Source organism: Echinops telfairi, unplaced genomic scaffold (genome assembly GCF_000313985.2).
Source record: "Echinops telfairi isolate 266 unplaced genomic scaffold, ASM31398v2 ScPeMD7_7424;HRSCAF=8462, whole genome shotgun sequence".
NCBI lineage: Eukaryota > Metazoa > Chordata > Mammalia > Afrosoricida > Tenrecidae > Echinops > Echinops telfairi.
Window position 1 is genome coordinate 28230679 of NW_022111324.1, and position 23471 is coordinate 28254149.

The following is a 23471-nucleotide window of genomic DNA, read 5'->3' on the forward strand; positions in this document are numbered from 1 at the left end:
AAAAATAATCTAACTTCAAAATTTTTAATTGTCATAAGAACACAAAGCACAACCATTATAGTTGGTGCAAAAAATATTTTCAATTCAATCATAAGAGCAAGTTACAGATCCTGTAGAAATGTGCTGAAATAACCCAAAATTCGTCTTGGGGCTCATTTTGAGTAGGGTTAATGAGATTTGGTGACGATGACGAAGTACTTGACTGCGAAACAAAAAGTTGAACCTTCAAACTCACCAGTGGCTCAGTGGAAGAGAGCCCTGAGGGAACTGTCCCCATAAAATTGCAGCCCAGGAATACTTAGAGTTCAGCACTACACTGACCCATAAGATTGCTCTGGGGCAGAACTGACTGGACATACTACGATAATAACAACAACTCTGAAGATGATTTGGAACAATTTAGTGATTTCCAGGAAACAGTTCACTGTAAAGTGCATACACGTTTATAGATTTATATGCTGCATGAGTATACACTATTATTATATACTGCTTCTTAGCAATCATTCTCATAAAGTGTATTCTTTCAAGTCAATGTATTTCTGAGCTAAGCCCCATGAAGAGGGTGAACTCTTTCAATCAGGTTATGCTAATTGGAATACTTAATCCGTGAGCATAGTCTTATCTTCTGGGCAGATAGAAGAATTCAAGGGACAAAATTTAAATTGGAAAGAGGATTATGGTTATTGACTTTGCTATCAAGTGCTGAGCTACTTTTAAAAAATTTTAAAAGTCATCTTCCTTTATGTCTTGCTTTTCCTTCCAAACATATATGATTTTTGAGACTCAGTTTGGTGATTGAAACTGGAATATGCCATAACCACCTACAAATGTGGTCATCCCCAGAAGAAGTTAGTTGCTATTCCACTACTTATTCCTCCTATGGGCCTTATAAGACTTCTGGGAGGAAATGGAGGTGGGGGCCTAAATTAGATCTCGGCAGATACAATTCCCACCAGGTATCGACTTTGGAAAAGTTTCCTCCTCACCTCCCTCTCTGTCTCCAGAACCTTTGAAGAGTGTTTTTGGCTTGGGCTTGTTTGGAACTCTCCTTACAGCTCTTTCCATGAAAAAAGAAATGTAAAATTAGCAAATAATTTGGGTACTATATACCACGTCTCTCCTTGGCTTATTAATTGCTGTTATTGTAGCACATGCACTGTACTTTATATCCAGAGGGAAGGCTCACAGAGAGCTAAGAGCACATGCTCTGCAGATGGCAGGGCTTCAAGTACTGGCTCTCCTGCTTACTATCTTTTAGGCAGACTCCTTAACCTCCCCAAATTTCAGTTTCTTGATCTAAAAAATGAAGATGGTAATAGTATTTCCTTCAGTGGAAATTTCTGAGGATAAAATATGCTAATGCATCTCAATTATTTAAATAGAACATAGCACATCGATGATCAATATATTTAGGATGCTGTTTATATTATTACTACAACTCACTCCTATTTCAAGATGAAATAACTGAAGAGAAAATTCAAGTATGCATTTTCAACATTGAAGTGTGGGAAACAGAAAATTTCCCCCAAGTCATCTCCCCCAAATATATGTTAGACTTAGGACACTGCTTGCAACTAATGGTAAATGATTGTCAAGTTACCTCCTGAAGGCAGTCAGTTGCCAGACTACTGTCTGGTCCCACCACAGGTAAGCCCCACTACCTGCTTTAAGGACAATAGACTACTTCTCCTTAAAGGCTAGTGACCATTAGTTAGTTCCTGTGGGTGGATTTAAACCCTACTGATAATGGTTTCTATAGTGAGCCAGAGAACAGGTCAAACCAGCTCAGTGACATCCAAAGTTAGGCAGCCATCCTGAATCTAGGATCCACCCTTGTCACATGTGTACCCCCTTGTCACATGTATACATCTTGTTACATGTATACCCCCAATCCTTCCTCTTCCTATTATGTGGATACCCCTAGATCACCCCCCTGCCATTACTGTATTACCTATAGCACAATCCTTTCCTGTGACATATGTCTTCACCTGTAATTAGGGGGCTTGCATGTCCCCAGAGAATATAAAAAACTTGGTTAGCAATAAATATCTCTCTCTCTCCATGTGGACCACCAAGTGAAGCAGAGGTGAGCATTGCTACCATGAAATATGTCTGACTCCATTATTTCAATCTCTCTTCTATCTCTCATGCTCTCCATGACTTTACTATAATCTTTACTTACTATTGCTGTATAATTGCTCCTACTGGACCCATGATGATGTGTTAGGGGTAGGTACCCTGACACATGAGCAACTTTTTGAATGATGCAGGAAGTATCAAAAGAAGATGGAAGGAGTATATGGAGTCACTGTACAAAAAAGAACTGATCAACATTTAACCTTTTCAAGAAGTAGCATCTGATCAAGAACCAATGATACTAAAGGAATAAGTCCAAGCTGCCCTGAAATCATTACTGACAAACAAAATTCCATGAATTGAAGGAATACCAATCGAAATGTTTCAACAAGCTGATGAAGAAGTGTAAGCACTCATTCCTCTCTGCCAAGAAATCTAGAAAACAGAGCTACCTGACCAACCGCCTAGAAGAGATCCACGTTTGGGCAAATCTGCTGCACAAGACCCCTTTACAGTGTTGAAAAGCAAGGATGGCACGTCAAAGATTAAGGTTCGCATAAGCCAGACCTCGTCTACCTGTGAAAGTTGGACAATGCATACGGATGACTACAGAAGAATCAATGCATTTGAGTTAGGGTGTTGGCAAAGAATATTGAAGTGTCGTGTACTGTCAGAAGAGCAACGAATCTGTCTTGGAGGAAGTACAACCAAGGTGCTCCTTAGACGTGAAGATGGTGAGACTTTGTCTCATGTACTTTGGACATGTTACGAAGAGGGACCAGTCCCTGGAAAAGGACATCATGTTTGGTAAAGTAGAAAGTCATCAAAAGAGAGGACTACTGTCAAGGAGATGGAGTGACATAGTGGCTGCCACAAAGGGCTCAAACCTGAGCACCGTTGTGAGGAAGGCGCAGGGCCACCAGGCAGTGTTTCATTCTGCTGTATTTGAGGTTGCTGGGAGTCATACTGGACTCAATGGCACCTGACAACAACAACTCCCGTTTCTATCCTTTCCCCCAATGTATCCTTATTTCTACTCTCCCTCCATGTCTGAGAGAGACTTTCTAACGTATAAATCCAATCTTCTGGCTCTTCAGCTTTAAGTCTCTCAGTGGCTTTGTGTGAATTTTCAAGCCCTAATGACTGGGGTACAAGGCTTCCAGTGATCTGATCTGAGTGTAACCATAATTCCCGTTCTGAGAATGGATTATGTCCACTCCTCCCTTGCCATAGGCCTGGTTAATCTCTCTTCATTCAGTATTCACTTGAGAGGTACCACCCTTTTCCTGTTCCTTTTCCTAAAGGAGATGCCGGTTCTATTTGCTCCCTTAGAACCCTAGGTCCCCTCTTACAGAGCATCATTACATTGTTTGCTGTGCTCCTTGAGACTAGAAGAGCTTTGAGGGTAGAGACTACATTTTCTTCCTTTTTTTCTAGAATTTAGCATATCCTGGGCAAATAACAAGTATTCCATCCATCAATTTCTTGAAGAATGAATAAATAAATGATTAAGTATAGTTTTGAATTCGTGTGCAGGATACTTAGGTTTTTGTGTATTGAGGCTTTAGTGTCTCTGTTGAATAAGATGTAGTGATAAATAATCTAGAGAACTCTTTGGACGAGACCCGCTTACCGGACAGCTCAATTCACTTCACCCCACACAGTTTTGCCCAGACCCTGCTCACGCTTCACGTAGGTGTAACCGACGTGCCTGACCTCTGGCCTCTCTCCAATGTGTCAATCACCTCTTTCCTTGGCTCGTTTCTGCTTCCTTGGTGCAGGACACCAAGAAAACCAGTTCACTAATTATGTATGTTGACCCACATATGTGAATTTCCTTACATCCCACAGGGAAATCTTTAATCAATGGTCCTGGGAGCCATCAGGTAGGCATTATTGTTATTGTCAGGTGCAGTCTAGTTGGTCTGAGTCAGAGACCAAGTGCACAACAGAACAATACAATGTCCTTTCCTCAACATTGTTATGATTGCACCCATTGTTGCAGCCCCTGCGCAAACACATCTCCTTGGGAGTCTTCTATTTTGGATGACTTTCTACTTCACCACGGCTTTTCTAGGGACTGGTGCTTCCTGAAGTACAGGCAACAGTCTTGACATCTTTCCTTCTAAGGAACATCGCGGCTGCACAAGAAAGAATGAAGACATATTTGTTTTTCCTCCTGATGATTCATGGAACTTTCAGTAATCTTTGAGTTTTGTTTCATGTTATCCCAGGATGCTCTCTCCAGGATCTTCTCATGTGGTACTTGAGAGCAGTTGGTAGAGGTAGCCAGGCACCATTTAGTTCTCCTGGTCTCAAGGTGTGGAAACAGATGTTCCCATGATCCATTAAACAAATTGCTTCCATGCATCTTCAATTTTCTTCACTCTTCTTTCTTCCAGACTGGGAGCGGCCAGCAGTTGCACCGAGGATTACAAGAGTTTTCAGGTCTCTAAGGTAGGATGTAGAAGATTGTCTTTGTGAACTATCTTATGGAAATGATGTTGATGCTCCCCAAGACAATGGTCCCAAGCCCCCAGGCCCAATAACTCTTTCCCTGACAATGTTTGATTAAGTCTAAGAGGTTTTCATAACTCTGCCCCTGTGTGTTCCACTCCATTTATTGATGCATTTGCATCCAGGGTAAATACTCATTTAAAATATCTTCTGTCAAACTCACACATGTGTGGTTGTGTGTGTGTGTGTGTGTGTGTGTGTGTGTGTACTCCCACTTTCCTCCCACACCCCTTTAGCCAGCGTATCTATCAATGCACCTACCAGTAGATCACTGTTCTTGCAGGACTGTGGATATAACGATATTATTTCTATTGCCTTTAATGCTTGCACTTCTCCCGGTGTGTTCCCATCTCCATCAGTTTTGACTGACCTACCTTTTGTTCTACCCAAACTAACATGTGTCCAACCTCTGGGCACATTTATTTACCCTATTCTCCATGGTACCCACCAGGACTGTCTTGTGGTCTCCTATAATATTTAGTCTGTGATGAACTAATTTCATTCAGCATAATGTAAATGTCTGTGCTGAATTCGTTTTAATTGTGTGTTTACTTGAATTTTCTTTATTTCTTATTTTAGTGTTAGTCATTGTGATTTTCCTTTTTGTTTTTTTTATATGTTTGAAATGAATTCATATGTCACTAAAGACTCCAAGTACATTTCGTCTTTACTTTTCCTTCTTTTTTTGAGCCACTATTTAGCTCTGAGGAGTAAGGAAACTGCAGTTCTTTTTTTAAGGCTGTGAACCTTCACTCTCATTAAAAAATATAATTTGTATTTTAAAGAAGCATTTTCTATAGTTACACAGCCATCCCAATGAATGAAATCAGTACTAACAACCTGTTATCCCATTCCCAATCATAAGTACAGTTCTCTTTCTTTCTCCTCCTATCCTCCTTCCATCCCTCTATAATTTTCTATGCCTCCCCCTCCCTGTTCCCATTGCCCCCATCCCTGGACTCCTTCCTCTTTTTCATTTTGATAATGGTTTATTAACTGTCTTTGAGGTTACCCTGTAATTTGTTTTCTTCTCAAATTTAAAACAGTCTGTTTTACCTTGAAACCTTTCTGACTTCCTCGCCATTTGGAAATTTTGTAACTACGCTATTTATTCCCTCATTTTATTTGTAATTGTCATGTGTACAAATTAATGTCTTTGGTTCCTTATTTCCATGTGGATTTTCTATATCTGTATTGATTTCTGGGTGTTGCTGTGATGTATATGAACCTCAGGTTGTTGTATATCATTATTGGGTGGTTGGTTCTCTATCCAAGAACTCCCTTTAGTATATTTTGTAAGGTTTGCCTGGTTTTCACAAATTCCTTCAATTTGTCTATCTGTATGTGTCCTATTTTTGTTAACATTTGAGCAACAGCTTTGCTGAATACATAATTCTAGGCTGGCTTTTTTTTTTTTTTTCTTTCAGAGTCTTATATATGTCATCTCATTACCTTTTTGCCTGCCTGGCCTATGCTGAGAAATCAGGGCTTATTCTTGTTTGAAAACAAATAGGACAATGATATATTTAACTAACAGCAATCTTACTGAGTATAAATGATCTAAATATGTCAACTGAAAGGCAGAGACTGTCAGAGTGGATGAAAAATCAAGACTCAACTGTATAGTGCTTATAAGAAACATACTGTAGTTAAAGATATAAATAGACTAAAGTTGAAAGGATCAAAAATGATATATTATGCTAAACTTTTCAAAAGGAACGTGGAGCTGATATAATATTTTCTAATAATATACTTTTGATATATTATCAGAAAGCATTATACAAAGAATAGTACCTTGGATACTGACAGTAATTTCATAATAATGAAAGTGTCAAATAATTAGAGGTCATAATAATCCTTAAGGGTTTACACATCTAATAACAATTTCAAAATGAATAAAGCAAAATTTTATAGCACTACAACGAGAAATAGATAAATCCCCAATTCTAGTCAGAAATTCCAATACCATTCCCTCAATAATTAACACAAGTCAGACAGACACCACTATTAAACAATTTCAAAAAGAAAGTACACACTCAGAATATTTTAAACTGAAAGAATGCAAGAAAATATTAAGTCTTGAGTTGCAATATTGAAAGACTCTGTAGGCAGAAATATTGGATGCTGCCAAAAGCATCAAAAGAAGATGGAAAGAATACAATCATTGTACCATTCAACCATTTCAGGAGGTAGTATATGAGCAAGAACCAACAGTACTAAAAGAAGTACAAGTTGCACTGAAAGCATTAGCCAAAACAAGCTCCTAGGAATTGATGGACTACCAATTGAAATGCTTAACAAGCTGATGATGCGCTAGAAGCCCTCACTCTTCTATGCCAGGAAATTTGAAAGACAACTGCTTGGTCACTTGACTGGAAGAGATCCATATTTGTAACCATTCCAACGAAAAATCACCCTTCTGTTGTTGTGCGTATTATAGAACAATATCATTTTTTTCGTATGCTAGTAAAATGTTAAAGATTATTTTCTGCAGCAGTACATTGACAGGGAGATTCCAGATGTTCAGGCCATATTCAGAAGACATGGAACATGGGATCTCAATGCTAATGTCTGATGGAGCTTTGGCAGAGACTACCAGAAAGGTGTTTACTGGTGTTTTATTGGCTATGCAAAGGCATTTGACTGTAGGATCGTAACAAGCTGTGGACAACCTTGAGAAGAATCGGAATTCCAGACCACTTCATTGTGTTTGTATGGAACTTGTTCATGGATGCAGAGAAGGTGTGTGAACAGAGCAAGGGAATACTGCATTGCTTAAAAACAGGAAAGGTGTGCATCAGGGTTGTATCCTCTCACCATATTTATTCAATCTGAATGCTGAGAAATCATCAGAAAAGCTGGATTATATGAAGAAGAATGCAGCATCAAGATTGAAGGAAGGCTTATTAAGCTGTCACATGCAGATGACACAACTTTGTTGAACGTTAGAAGAATTTGAAGAACTTGCTGATGAAGATCAAGGATTGCAGCCTTTAGTATGGATTACAACTCAATGTAAAGAAGACCTAAATCTTCACAACTGGCAAACAAAGAGGTGATGTCATGATAAATGAAGAAACTATTGAAATTGTCAATGTTTATGGAAGCAGCAATCATGAGAATGATGCACATTGTAATTGTTATTAGGTGCCATCAAAGGAGTTCCAAGCCCTAGGGACCCTATGCACAACAGAACAAACGACTGCCCAGTCCTGAACCATCTTCACAATTGCTCCTATTCTTGAGCCCATTGTGGCAGCCACGGTGGGTGTCAATTCAACTCCTGAGGACTTTCCTCTTTTTCACTGCCTCTCCACTTTACCAAGTATGAGGTCTTTCTCCAAGGACTGGTCTCTCATGATAACCTGTCAAAGATGGAATCTGCTGCACAAGACCACTCTAAAGTGTTGAAAAGCAAGGAGGTTATTTTCAGGACTAAGGGACACTTGACTTAAGCACTAGTGTTTTAAATGGCCTCATATGTGTGTGACAGTTGGGCACTGGGTAAGGAAGACTAAATGAAAATCAAAGCCTTGAACTATAGTTTCTGTGAAGAATATTGAAAGTACTACTGACAGCTAAAGGAACATAAAAATCTGTCTTGGAAGAAGCCATAGTGCTCCTTAGAGGCAAGGATGGTGAGACTTCTCAAGGGCAGGGAAAATAGAGGAAGGTCCTCAATAGGCTGCAAGAGGTATTGACATAATGGTTGCACCAATGGTCTCAGACCTAAGAACAATGTGAGGCTTGAGGGTTGCTCTGAGTGTGAATCAACTGGATTGCGCATCAAAACAACAATAACATCAAACAACTTGACCTAATTCATAAACACTGTGAAGTCACTTGACCTTTGTAGAACATTCCACCCGACGATATTCTTTTTAAGATCGCTCAATCTTTGTTCGATAGATACTATTATTACCTCCATTTTACAGAAGCATGACAGTGCAAAGAATGTAGGCAACCTGCTGAAGATAACACAAATACTAAGTGTCTTAACTGAGCTTTGAGTTCAGGTTATCTGACCCCAGACTCTTCATTAGACTTCTTTGAGCACCTGGACTATCTCAAGTCTCAGTGAAAACTCCTATCAGTTAGAATGAAATTCCTTTTACATAAACAAAGGAATAGGCTACTCAAGCGGCATTCTCTAAATACTCCCTGGAAAAGAAGCATGCTCCCCCTCCCCTCTCATATTCCCACTCCACTCAAAGGGCCTGTCTATTTCCTTTAACTGACTTGACTTATAGGTACCATACACTCAAGTCCCACACTCACTACCAATGAAAGACAAGACAGTTGCTGACTATATGAGGCTCGTGGGCGCTAGTTCTTTCCCAGGCTGCTTTGTGTTAAATAGTGGTCTCATGTATGTTTTGAACCTGCACCAAGATACCCCTTTTGTGGCTTTAAAGTCCAGAGTCCAGGCAACCCCTTTCCCAGGAAGGAAATGTAGGTTTACTTACATGAAGCACAGGATCCTTAACTCATGGTTGACTTTCTTGGCCTACCCCCTTATCTCTCTAATATTAATAATAAAATGTACATCGTAATTACAACACGGAAAAACGTTGCAATCTTTTCCAGGGTGAGGTTTCCTCACTTATTGGCAAGAAAATGCCATGGAAGGGAACACCTTTTTTTGGTATGATCATTGGCTGCGAAGACAAACGCTGTTTCATGGCAGGAAATGTGAAGTGAGGGTAGGATTCTGTCTCCCTCCGCTACAGGATTCCAACTGCTCAGCAAACAGTAATCTGGATAATAATAATAATTTAAAAATGTTTTTAGAAATCTATTTCTCCTCCATATACACTCATTGATATGGCTATTAATATAAATTCTCATCCGCCCCACATTTTCAGTCCCGTCTTGCTATTTCCTCCTCCTTATCTTCACTACTGGGCTGCCATCCCTTGTTCACATGCAACTTCTTTCTCCTCAACAAACTTTCCTAATTAGAATCGCGGACTCCCCAGTTCCTGCCGCGTCTCCCATTTCCCCCTCACAGCCCTTTCCTTTTCCTCTGGCTCCCTGCACATCCAGCTCTTTGCTCCACTCTCCCTGAGGCGATCAAAGGGTGATAAGGGGGGGTGCAGGGCAGCCCAGAGGCATTTCCAGCTCCCTCTCCTGGCAGGGTGGAGTTGTGGGCTGCAAGTCCGAGATTATTGGGATGATTGGGCGGTGGCCTCTTGGCTTCTGGGGGGAATTATGAAAGAGGTGTCCGCGTCGTGCACATCCGAAAGAGAAAATCCCCTTTGTGCGATTGCGTGTGGTGTCCCCGGTTTGGGTCTTCGCCATTGTTTACATGAGGGGGGGCGTTCTTACGTGGGCCACCGTTGGAGTGGAGCTGACCCTGCAGGCGCTCGGCGGGCACTGAGTTGACCCTGAAATCAGCAGAGGGGGGACTTACCCTCGGGGCGGGGGCCTCCCGAGCAGGGGCCGGGGGAAAGCAGCCGGCCAATCAGCAGGCGCGGCCCGGGCAGGGTTCCCCTCCTCGCGCGCCCCCAGCCGCGGCGCTGGAAAGTTGGGAGCCTCAGTCGCTGGCCGGCGGTCACGGCGGCGGCGCGAGGGCAGCGGGACTCGGCCGCGGCGCCGCGGGGCTCACAGGCGCCCTCGGGCAGGCACCCTGCGCCCGGCGCGCACCCCCACGCGCGACCCTGCGCCCGGCGCCGCGGGACGGACGAAGCCGCGTCTCGACGAAGCTGCCGCCGCGCGTCCCTGCTCAGCCCCCGGAGGGGCTGCCCTTGGGTGCCGGCGCCCCGTGGGACTGCCAGCTCCCAGCTGGGTTTTGTTAGCTCCTGGAGACTTCCCGAGTCGGATGAGTTCCTCTGAGAGGAAGCCCTCTGCCTGGTCTTGAGGAACCAGGCTAAGCACGGGGCTCTGGCGCTCAGAACAAAAACAGAAAAAGAAAAAGAAAGCGAGAAACATGATTGCCTGGGAAATTGTGCACACGGTCTTCTTGTTCATGCTTCTTTATTCTTCCCTAGCCCAAGATGCGAGCGCCCAGTCTGAGAGCGGGGCGGAGGACATTCCGGAGGGCGCCTCCACCTTGGCTTTTGTGTTTGATGTGACTGGGTCTATGTACGATGATTTAGTTCAGGTGATCGAAGGGGCTTCTAAAATTTTGGAGACGTCTTTGAAAAGGCCTAAGAGACCTCTTTTCAACTTTGCCTTGGTGCCTTTCCACGATCCAGGTAAGGGAAATATTATTCTTTGTATTTGTTATTCCTCACGATTACAGGCTTTCAAATGCTATGAAATTGTTTCTATGTCACTTTCCATCTCCCCTTCTTTGTAATGAGCAAAGGAACCCAGTTCTAACAAAGAGTGGCATACTGGGTTTACTCTCTGATACCTACTCTTGAATTGGAGTAAAGAGCTTGTTTGGGGAGCTTGTATCGTGGTTTCCCAAAGTTTGGACTTTAGGAAAGCCAGAACCCGAAGTTTTAAGCAACTACATCAAAATGATCATTAGTTGTCGTTTCCACCTTCGGTTTAAAGAATTGCTTAATTAAAGAAGGCAAACTTGCACATGAGTGTTCTGCAGCAGGGCTCTGAAAGCCTAACTCCAGGATGAGGGCACCCTGCAGGGGTAACTCACAGAAGGGTGTTTTGTGTGAGACACAAGGAAACTAGTAAGCAATAGCTACTAGTAGAAGGGAAGAGTGAGAGTAGAAGAGAAGCCATTCATTTCTAAACTGTATCTACTCATCTTTGCACGAGGTCATCATTAGTTAGGTTCACCCATGGGTATAAATATAATGGCCATGTCTCATCCAGCAGAAATGCATGTAATTTACTCTGTCTGTGTGCTTTCAAGGTAGTTGAAGCTAAGTAACTCTTGCTTTTTGCCCCCAGCCATGGACTCAGCTGCTCCACTGTAATATGATCATGTCCTGTTACTACCCCCCACCCACTCCTACAGCTTCTCTTTAAAGTGGTACCTTTCTGTGAGGCTCATAGGAGTCCCCATTGTCATCACTGAGGGCAACATGGCAGGGGAAGCCCTGCAGCTTGCTGTCTAGCTAGCGTCCACCTGAGTTTCATTAACACACATTGCTGCTGCCCAGTTGAAGAAATAAAGCAGTGGTTTTAAAAAAATTCCTCTCCCACTCTTCTCCTACATTTTCCCTGCTTTGAAAATTTCTGTCTTTTCTAGAAGACCCGACACAATCTCTTCACGAGCATCTGATATTGAGAATCTGACATTCCTTCCTTGTGCATTTGGCAAACATATATGAGTTCAACTTATTGCCAGGTATTAAATGTGGCAGACTTCTGCTGTTTCAGAAAATGCCACTGGGGGAGGTGTAGAGGGAAATAGAAGCTTCTGGGATTTTCATGTTCTTCATAGGATGTAAATAACATATCCCGCTCTCTCTATTGTGTATCTATGTGGCATAGGGGGTTATGTTGGGGCTGCTGACTGTTAGGTCAGAAGTTTGAAACCACAAGCCACTCCATGGGAGAATGATGAGGCTTTCTCCACCTTTAAAGATTTATTGCCTCGGAAACCCACAGGGACCGTTCTACCCGACCCTATTGGCTTGCTCTGTGTTGGAATAGTCTTAATGACATTGAATTTGGAGTGTGGATATATCATCTATCTATCATCTATCTATCTATCTATCATTTTCTACACTAATTAAACATGAAGTGGTTTCCATATTTGAATAAACAATAGAAAGACTGTTTATTCAGTTTACTGTCCTATTAAAACACCTAATACTTGAATTCATTAAAAGGCAAATTGACAATTGTGATGCAGTGTAGAATTTTTAATCTCTTGGAAGAATAAGAACCCTGCACTTCTCTTTGGATGTGTCTGAAGTTGGCTTAAAAATGAAGTGACATTGTTTTCTTAAATTAACACTAAAAATTGATTTTCTTCCAAAAATATAAAATTAAAATAATAATAAATAAAACCTCTTTGGAAATTATGTTGCTGCAAACAGAACACAGAAATTGCAAAAAGTCGTAAGTGGAAACTGGGCCATCCTGATAGTTTGAAGTGATATGAACAATTATTTGAGTAAATTGTATCATGGTGTGCCGCTTTTCAATTGTTACCAAATGGGAAAGTTTGCACATTGCTGGGGTTGACTTTCCTAAGGTTTAGCAATCATGATTCAAAGTGGGGGAAACTTGGCATGTTAATAGCAGATGACTAATAAATCAGAGCTTTTTTGAATTAAATTATATGAGAAAATGATTAACTTAAATTGGTTCCATAAAATTAACTGTACACATAATTCAGTAAAAATACCAAATCTATTTCCATTGTGGTTCAAAGAAGAATAGCCAATTATGTTATTTTAGACTACATTTAAAATCTTCGGGATGATTAAGAGGGATATAGTAGGTAAAGCACTGTATTAACATTTAACTTAATTTTCTAATGCATGCTAACACCAGCATTATTTTCGGATGGATCTGATACTACCCCACTCTCTCTGTGAAATAATTAAGAATTTCTGATTCTTAATTGTTCATTTTTCGTTCTGACTTATCTTCCATTTTGAATGATTCAAAGTTACTTGAGTGCGAGTTGACTCTTTCACTAAGAGATATTACAGAAGTTATTTTGCCTTTTGAATCTCAGTTTCCATACCTATAAAATGAGAGAATTTGCTGTGACCATCTGTAAGACCAATCCCAAGGAGCCCTTGTGATATAGTGGGCTGGGTATTGAGTAAGGTGAGCAGTTTGAAACCACCAGCCTCTCTGAGAGAAAAAGATGAGATTGTCTATTCTTGTAAAGATTTGCTGTCTGCTCTGCCCTGTAGGGTCTCTGTGAGTTGGAATCCGTCTGATGGCAATGAGAGAAGACCAGTCTCCCAGCAAGCATGTTATGACTCAGTGTCTTATTTGTTTATTTCTTTTCCATAGTCCAAACCTAAATTCTTATGACTGGGTGATAAAAGTGACACTTAAAAAGGTGTGTAGGATTTAATTTACTAAATATGATAGTTACCTTGAATTCTTTCAGCTTTCAAAGCCCTTGGCACCTAAGACCACATTTAGCTTACATGAAGTAACAGGAAAATATAGTCAAAGGGTATAGTCTAAGGCATTTGGTTAGTAGCTTTAGACCTTGGTGGAGGATTTCTTTGGACTTCTGTTTTGCATCCATGCTGGGACAAGGTGTATATTTGGAGGTGGAGATTAGGATAGAAATTAAAACAGACACAGAGAATGAAAGATATCTAGTGGAAATGGGATGAGGAACTAATTTCAGAATCTGTGCATCTAGGGAATGAATGCAGTATTGTTGGACCAATGGTTTACCTGCAGTGGGAGGAGGGACTGGGGAAGGGCAGGGGTTTGGGAGCATCAAACCAACCTTATGATGATGTTCTTTTTTTTATTTTTATGATGATGTTCTAAAGATGGTGTTCTACTTTCATAGCCACATTAGTGTGTCAATTTGTTTTTTTTCAATACTCAAAACACATTCTGATCTTCCTCCTTTCCTCATCTGAGTCTCTTCTTTCAGCAAAGAGGTGCAACAGGCAGAAGGGGCCGAGTGTTTACTGACTTAATTTATAGAAATAAAACTTCTCTTTCATCAGTGTGTTCCCAATTTTACCCCCGGGATATCTTGGGCCAATTTTCACTCACTCTCTCATTATGATTCAGGCATCATTTTAGTGACGGAGCATACGAAAGAGAATGCAAACATTAATATCCCCTAACCTCACGAATTTACAGCCTTTTAGAGGAAGATAAAGATAATAATAATAATCAAACAATAATAACAAAAATATATATGTAGTATGTCTGATGGCTGTCTGGGGAGAGCTGCAATCTGAGGAACAATGAATGAAAAGTCCTCATGACAAGAGCATCCTGATAGGTTCAAAGAGAGGTGGAAGGACCAGGGTGGCTACAGCACCATGAGGGAGAAGTTAGAAGGTGAAGCTAGAGAGATGATTGGGTCAGACAGGAAAGGGTTTGCATGCCACTGTGAGTGTGGCTTTTACTCTGCGGGAGATAGGAGCCAAGTTAGGGTTTGGAGGAGGGCAGCGACTGATCTGATTTATGCATTCACATGATCTTATCCGGTTACTTGAGAATCAAGTGCAGCAAGGGCATGAGCCTGGAGAATAGAAGATTATTGCAATAATTCTGAAAGTGGTTGATGGTGTATCTTGAGTCAAATTTGTAGCTCTAGAAATTCTGAGGTATAGCTGGAGTCTGTATGTTTTGAAGTTAAATCAAAAAACATTTGCTAATGGACTGGATGTGTGGTATGAGAAATAAACAATAAACAGATGGCAAGCTAGATTCTGACTTGCACAACTAGAAATACAGAAGAATCAGGTACTACCAGGAAAGACGAGTCAGAAATTGGTTTGAGAAGGGGATTGAGGCTTTTATTTATTTATTTTTTTAAACATTTTATTAGGGGCTCATACAACTGTTACCGCAATCCATACACACATCAATTGTGTAAAGCGCATTTGTACATCATTCTCAAAACATTTTCTCTCCACTTAAACCCCCGACATTAGGTCCTCATTTTTCCCCTCCCTCCCTGCTCCCCCCTCCGTCATGAGCCCTTGATAGTTTATAAATTGGTATTTTGTCATATCTTGCCCTGTCTGACGTCTCCCTTCACCCACTTTTCGGTTGTCTGTCCCCCAGAGAGGAGGTCACACACAGTTCCTTGTAATCGGTTCCCTCTCTCCTACCCATTCTCCCTTTACCCTCCCTGTTTCGCCACTCACACCACTGGTCCTATAGGGCTTATCCACACTGGATTCCCTGGATTTTCCATTCCTATCTGTACCAGTGTACATCCTCTGGTCTAGCCAGACTTGCAAGGTCGAATTCGAGTCATGGTAGTGGGAGCGGCTTGAGATGCCTTTTGCCATCCATAAGGAAATTGGTCAGATGAGATTCACGTTCAAAAGAGGCTTTTGGGTAAGAAATGTGTCTTTGGGATCCAAAGGTTGGTATGCAAATGGTATTTAAATCTGTGAAACTAGATGACACCATTAAGGGGTTGATTATACACTGAGAGTGGTCAACCCCCAGTACTGCAATGGTCAGAGGTCAGAGAGATAAGATGAGCTACCCAACAGCCAGAGAAGTGGAAGCCAGGAAGGGGGAGAAAATCACATTACCCTAGAAGTTATAAGAATAAAATGTTACAAGGAAGCAAACATTGAGAAGAGCAATGTGGAAGCCAATGGTGACTCGTCGGGAAGGTCTAATGAAGCAATAGTAGGAGACGCCCATTTGCACTGAATGCAGAAGAGAATGGGAGACGAGGAATTGGAATTGCAAAAGTTATATTGCTGTGTTCAACTACCATAACAGTTGTTTTGTGCGTGCAGCTTCCATGGAATCTAGTTACGAATAGCATTTCAACTAGAGTTCTGTGAAGTGCCAGGGTTCTGCAGTAGATGGCACAGGACTGGGTGGCGTGTCGCTCTGTTGCACAGAGGGGCTCTGTGAGTCGGAGCCTCATCGGAGCACCTGCCAGCAGTCACAACAAACACAGCCGAAAGAAGAGGTTCCTGGGAACAGAAGACTTGTACTCTCGCACTCTATCTTAAGCTCCATGTCATTTAAGTGGGTCACTGAGCTTCTCCAGATCTCATTTTCTCCACGTTTATAGATGGTAGGTGAGTACATTTGTCAGCTATTACTGAAGTCCATGATTTTAATTATTATAACACAATTAAGTGTCAATGAAAGGCCATGAGATACACAGTTGAAGGATTTGACTCACTGGGAGAAATATCAGTATGACATGTCTTTGCACTTAAGAGTTTCATTTGAAGGAAAGAACTAGGAGGCACAAGCTATTTATAGAGATATAGATATAAACATGTGTAGATGTGAAAATATTAATTTATAGTTAAAGGGACATAGGTCAATGTACATATATTTATATATTATATTAAGTATTAAGATATCAGATGGACTTTGGGCCTCTACTCAAGCCTCCCTAAACACAAGAACACTTTGTTCTAAGCACTCTGATAGTCACCTACTGGACATGATTGCTGAAGACAAAATGGGTGCATAAGCAAATGTGGTGAAGAAAGCAGATGGTCCCCGGCTGTCAAATGATATAGCATCTGGGGTCTTAAAGGCCTGAAGTTAAACAAGTGGCCATCTATCAGGGAAACAAAAAGCCCACATGGAAGAAGCATACCAGTCTGTATGATCATGAGGTGTTGATGGGGGTCAGGTATCAAAAGATCCAAAACAAACAATTATATTGATGTGAAGAAGGGGGTCAGAGTGAAGATCTAAATCTCATCTGTAGACAATTGGACATCCCCTCACAGAAGGGTCACAAGGAAGGGATGACTCAACCACTGTGCAGTGTAGCACCAACGAAACACACAATATTCTTCTAGTTCCTGAATGCTTTCCCTCAGTCCCCACTATCATGAGCCAGTTCTACCTCACAGATCTGGCTAGACTGGAGTACATACATTGGTACAGATCAGAACTCTGGACACACGGAATCTATGAGAGGTAAACTCCTCAGGAACAGTAGTGGGAGTCGCAATACCATGAGGGGAAGGAGAGCGGAGGGGAGGGGAGGGGAGAAATGGGGAACTGATCACAAGGTTGGATATATAACACTCCCCACCTGAGGGGGACTAATAATAGAAATGTGGGTGAAGGGAGAGTACGATGATGTAAGATATGAAATAACAATAATAATACATCATTGACTAAGGATTCACAGGGGTGAAAGGGTGGGGAGGGAGGGGAAAAAGAGGAGCTGATACCAGGGGCTCAAGTAGAAAGAAAATGCTTTGGAAATGATGATGGCCACATATGTACAAGTGTGTTTAATACAATTGAATGATGGATTGTTATAAAATCTGTAAGAGCTCCCCAATAAATTGATAATAATAATAATAATAATAATAATAGTTTCATTTTAATAAAACATAGGAACCCTCAAGGAATTTTGCTGTATACTTTAGTACTCTTTTAAAAATTCAAAGGGCCTTTGGAACACTTGGGAGGTGGGACACCTGGTCGTGTCATGGATTAAGCATCGAATGGCTAAAAAAGTCAGCAGTTTGAAAGTGCTAGCCACTCCTTGGGAGAAAGATGAACTTTTCTGTTCCCATCAATTTTCCCCAAACACGAAATCACTGCAATGGAGTAAATTCTGACTTAACCCTATAAGACAAGGTAGAACTGCCCCGGTGAGTTTCTGAAACTGTCAAGGGCATGGAAAGTCTCATCTGTGTCCCACAGGGCAGTTGGTGGTTTCAAACTGCTGGCCAGCACGTAACCAGTGTACCCTCAGAGCGTCTGCAACAAAGATTTACAGCCTCAGAAACCCAAAAAGACAGTTCTGCTCTGACCTCTAGAGTCATTAGGAAGCAGAATTGATTCGGTGTTAGTGAATTTTTATGTAACAGATATTTGAGCAATAGAACATTTACTTGAAATGATATCAAACAGAAAAAAAATTTATAAGGAGAATAGTATACATTCAGGCCCTGAGCATCAATATATATTCTTACTAACTGAATTTCACTTTGAAAAGGTTATGTTTTCAAGATGTACAGAAAACAAGCAAAGGAAGCTATTAACTTCCCTTTGCCTCTAGTGCATCCCACAGGGGGCAGGGTGGGTATGGGGACCTGTGTTATTAGGAAAAATGATTGGTCTTTTAGGTTCTACCTCAGTTCTGGCTAGGAACTGTGGAGGAATGCACTGGACTGAAATCATGAGAGACTTGGGTTAGACAACAACAACTTTGTTTCCCAGGAGGATAAAATATTTTAACCCGAGAGTGTGGATCCTGTATCACAGGATACTTTCTGAAGATATGTAGACTTGCTTCATTTTGCACACACAAAAACAACATTCTCCCAGATCGCAAAGACCTAAGTTTGATAAATTGAATATTTTCTATGTCTGAATGTTATTTCTTACTGAATGGAATTCTTTGTGGTTCTCCTAGAGTGAAAATGTCTTTCTTTCTCTTCTATATTTTGTTAAGTTGTAAATCCAAATTTGTCTTTGTTTATGGTTCTTAAAACAGACAATAACCGTTCTAGATGGCCTACCCTGGCCTTCATAACTTTGCCCACTTATCTTTCTCCCCGACTAAACATTGAGCTCCATGGGCATGGATTGCTGCATTCCTTTTACAGACTTGGCACACACTATGACTCCAGAAATGTTTCAGAAATGAATGAATGAATATGTGAGAGAAGGAATGCTTGGAGACCAGAACAGATAAACAGATATTTTTATGGAAATCCCAATCTTACCATTTTAATCTGTGATCTTACTTTTCAGTAATAAAACTAGCAATAAAAAAGTTTTCTGATTTGAGTATGAAGTGGAAGATTCACCCAGATATATGCCTGGGTCTGAGGAAGTTATTGACTATTTATAGAGCTGATGCATTGTGAGGGATTTGTGTACAATCTGGACTATCGCAGTTATTTGCTATAAGGCAGTCTGCCCACCTTCCAATTCAACTGGGCTGAAGGAAGTCATAGTAAGTAAACTAATTTCTTTCTTTTTTTAAAGATTATTTTATTGGAGGCTCTTACAGCTCTTAAAACAATCCATACATCAATTGTAGCAAGCATATCTGTACATATGTAAGTAAGCCATCATTATTTCTAAACATTTCCTTTCTATTTGAGCCCTTTGTTTTAGCTCCTCCTTTTCCCCTACCCCACCCGCACCTTCGTGACCCCTTGATAAATTATAAGTTATTATTATTTTTCACATCTTACACCAACCACTGTCTCACTTCCCCCGCAGTTTTTGTAAGTAAGCTCATTTCTAAGGTGCACTTGTGGATACAAAGGCTCTTGTAGATCTCCTTAGAGAGTTTCTCAACTCGGGTTTTGTATTTTCTGATATTCGACATTCAGGTTTCCCATTTCTGTGGAGAATAGGAAAAAATTTAAAATGGACCTACATTATGATATCACCTCAGTGATGGTCTCTGGTTCAGGAAAATAGTATGTGCAAAACATATTTTTTAAGTCCTGTATAATAATGGGATTGCTCTTACTAATTAAATGAGAGTTCAAGAGGGAAGTCAGATATCAAGAAAGCAGTGGAACAATTGTACAATAAGATTAAAAAATTAAATTGAAAATTTTTTTTACTTAGATGTCTTGGCCACGTGTCCAGGCAAGGGATGATTCTTATCGGTTCAACTTCAGCACTACTTTAATACATGCAATATTAAAAAATCTTTGCTACATTGCCCCTTTTAGCCCCAGGCCATTGCCTGGCAATTGAAAAACAAGCCAGAGGAACTAAAGACCTAAGATAAACCCTTATCCTCCTTCACTTACTGATATCTTGAGACTTTCCTAAGGGCCCTTGGTTCAAAGAGGCCTTTCCCCCAAACTCTTAACACATGGCCACGGAGTGGATGCCGACTCACAGCGACCCTATAAGACAGGGTAGAGCTGATCCTGTGGGCTTCCAAGACTGTAACTCTTTATAGGAGTTGAGAGATTCATCTTTGTTCTGTGGAGCAGCTGGTGGTTTTGAACTGCTGACCTTGTGGTTGGGAGCCCAACGTGTAACCATGATGTTACCAAGCCTCCTATGGTGAGGCATAATCGACAGGAAGTTAATCTATGAGAGAAGGGTAAGAATAATCACAATATACTATACCATGAGTAGTGTTAGAGTGGAAAGAAGATCAGGATCCTCTGAGCAGTGCATCTGACCCCAAATCCAAGATGGAGATAGTTTGCAGATTTTTTCTGGAAGCGTGATGTAGGTTGGAATCTGAAAAGAGTGCTTGAGTGAAAGCAGTTCAAAGAATTTAGGAGTTTGGATTTCATCTTGAGTGAAGCCTGAAGGGTTCGGAGCAATGAATGACAGGAGTGGGCTTGCTGTTTAGATTTCAACCGCTAACGTATTGGAGCAAAACAGGTCAAAGGTGTGGGAGATGAAATTTGAGGTCATTGCGGAACTCTGTGAGAGCTAGACTGAGGTGACTGCAGTGTGGAAAGGAGAGAAAGTTCTGAGCTGTTTTAAAAGCTGGATTGGACCCAGCCCCAACAATTTGGGAAAAAGGAACTATGAGAATGCTTCAAAAATTCCATTGTCTTTAATTCTCCCTTTCAAGTGAAATTTTTGAAGCCTCTTTGTGCAATTGTCTTCTGTAAATTGATACATGAAATAAACAAAGAATGGAAGAGAAAAGATATGGCCAGTAAATCTTGATAATATGCTCTTTGTTAGTGTACTGCTCATAAAGTATCAACCGAAAGTATGGTGGGATCAGCAATGAATCCCTGGGTCAGTCACCAAGGCTTTCTTGGGAAATTCATAAGCCAGTTCTGTCTGCGGCTTAGGGTATTTATTTATACTGCATTTGAATAACCAGTTAACCCATCAGGAATATTTCAACTGTGATGATAGATTGTTTATCCTTTTAAGTATATTATGATCTCATTGCATATTTAGATCATATTATTACTTCTCCTTGTCCTAGTCACATGTTCACAAACCAGCCTTCTGATAATTTAACTTCATGTACTTTCCTTATGGGGAGAAAGAGCTCTGGTTCGACTGACACATACGTCAGATTCATGAGACAGTTATATTCCTTATGGGTAACTCATATTTGGCATTCCATTTTTACAGATTAGTCCTATTGTTTAAAGTATTCTGACAGAGTCTGGTTCAAGTTTCTGAGTTTGTAAGCCTGAGACCCAGACCTTGACCTATGTTGGATTTATCAAAGTAAACGTTCCCTGTGTAAATCTCTTTGGGTGGCCTGTCTGTTTCCAGGTATCACTCCTCAGAATTTCCGACTGCCATTGTTAGTGTGAATAGTGCCAAGCTGCTATTTTGTCCACTTGAAACTTATATAGATGACAGCTGAAGCAATTGGAACAAATGAGATCATCCAAGGAGAGGAGTCAAACAGAAAACAAAGGAGACAGGGTAGAACTCTGGAAAGCAGACGCATTTAAAAGACAAGAACAAGAGGAGACGTTAGCAAAAGGCTTCTGGAAAAGGGAGTCCAGGTAAATAGGAGGAGAGGCTGGAATACTCAGTTTGTGGGAATCTTAAAATTGGATAATTATAAGGAGAACTATTGAAGTCTGCCCATTCATAAAATTACTGCAAATAAAGCATGAACAGTACTGAGTTATTGGAGTTGTGGGAGCAGAAAGTTAAGAGACTCAGTAAGGAAATGAGACTAGCAAGCGCTGTCAGAATGCTTCCTGTGAGAGGCATCACTTAGAGATGAACAGTACAGATGTACTGTCTCACGTGTATGTTGGAAGTCTGCCTCTACCACAATACTTTCTGTATGATTTTAATTTCTCCGCTTCGTTTCTCACTAGAGTGAGGATTATAATGTTATAGCTATGGATTGATTGGAATAATAAATGCCCCAGACTTAGTCTGATCCATCACACATGAAGTTCTCTATAGACATTGGGACTTCAGACTTGAGAAAGGATACTTGTTTTCAAGATGGAAGAGAGGAGAGACTGCAAGTCCATGAAGTAGAAGAGATTTAAACCGCCAAAGAGGCGATGGATAATTTATGGAACCAGGACTCGGATGAAGCAAGAGGGACGGGAATGAGAAGTAGAGAGATTGGCTGTAGGTGAAGACCTCTGGCAGGTCACACACAGATGGTGTGTGGGCCTGTGGGGATGCAAACTATTGAGGGACTTCCTGTCTTATGACCTCTCTTTCTCTACCAAGAGGGAAGGAGAAGAAGGAGGAGATAAAAGGGTTAGGCCAGCGGTTCTCAACCTTTGAGTCGCCGCCCCTGTGGGAGTTGAATGACCCTTTCACAGGGGTCGCCTGATTCATAACAGTAGCAAAATTACAGTGATGAAGTAGCAACGAAAATAATTGTATGGTTGGGTGAGTCCCCACAACATGAGGCACTGTATTAACGGGTCGTGGCATTAGGAAGATTGAGAAACACTGAGGTAGGGGCTTTAGATCAGGGTGGAGTTTTGGAGAGAAAAGCTGACTGTGGACCTCTGGAGGCTTTTCAAGGTGAGCCGTGATTCAGAAGATGAGTTAGAAATGCCTGAATGGTGCCTAACTATTTGAACTAGAAGTCCTTGGCATCCTAAGTGCAACTTCTCAGGTTGACTGTTGGTTTGAACCAGGATGGGGACTTTGTTGAGCAGGTGTGCCTAAAGGAATAGTGTACAGTTGAGAAGGATGTTGATGAGGGAGGTTGAAGTGACACATAATAGTATCAAATCTGGATATACTGGACAGATAGGAATTGTGATTTTTTTTCAGGTGAATGACAAGGAAGCTAAAATTATTGGTAAGACTGTTCAAAGCAACTGATCATAGAGTTTAGATTGGGCAGAAGAGGAAGTTAAACCAGGTTGAGAATTGTGTAAGATTGAAGTTGTAATCTCTTATCAAATTTTCTTTATTAAGAATCACTGATATCACTGCTTCTGCAGGATTGTGTATATGGTGGTTGCCTTTGCTACCTTGAACTTTTATCTATTCTGAATGTTTTCATTTACTTTGAGCTTTGGTGCAACCTCACTCTTATTGTATTTTGCCTTCCCCTTCACCAAAGTTAACATGTAGTAGTGCTGTTAGGTTACCCCTGGACTGCTAACCACAAGGTCAGCGGATCAAACCAACTATCTGGTCCATGGAAAAAATGGAAGTTATCTGTTCTCATAAAGATTTACAGCCTAGGAAATCGGCTTGATGGCAATGGGATCCTCAAGTTAGTAATAATAATAATACAGGAGTACGCACTTAGATAGACACTAATGCTGAACAGGTATGGAATGGTGAATGGCACTATGTTCATGAATACATAGTTTTGACGGAGACTATTTCTCTCTCTCTTTCTCTCTCTCTCTCTCTCTCTCTCTCTCTCTCTC

General features: G+C 41.0%; 1 protein-coding gene across 1 annotated transcript in view; it reads left to right on the forward strand.

Moving 5' to 3' along the window:
* The first annotated feature begins 10450 nt into the window (after window positions 1-10450).
* HMCN1 (hemicentin 1) overlaps window positions 10451-23471 on the forward strand; it is a 562350-nt gene continuing 549329 nt past the window's right edge. The window contains exon 1 of the mRNA XM_004706670.2: window positions 10451-10790. Within this exon, the coding sequence (XP_004706727.1) occupies window positions 10523-10790 (268 nt within the window). The 5' untranslated portion in view covers window positions 10451-10522. The remainder of the gene's footprint in view (window positions 10791-23471) is intronic.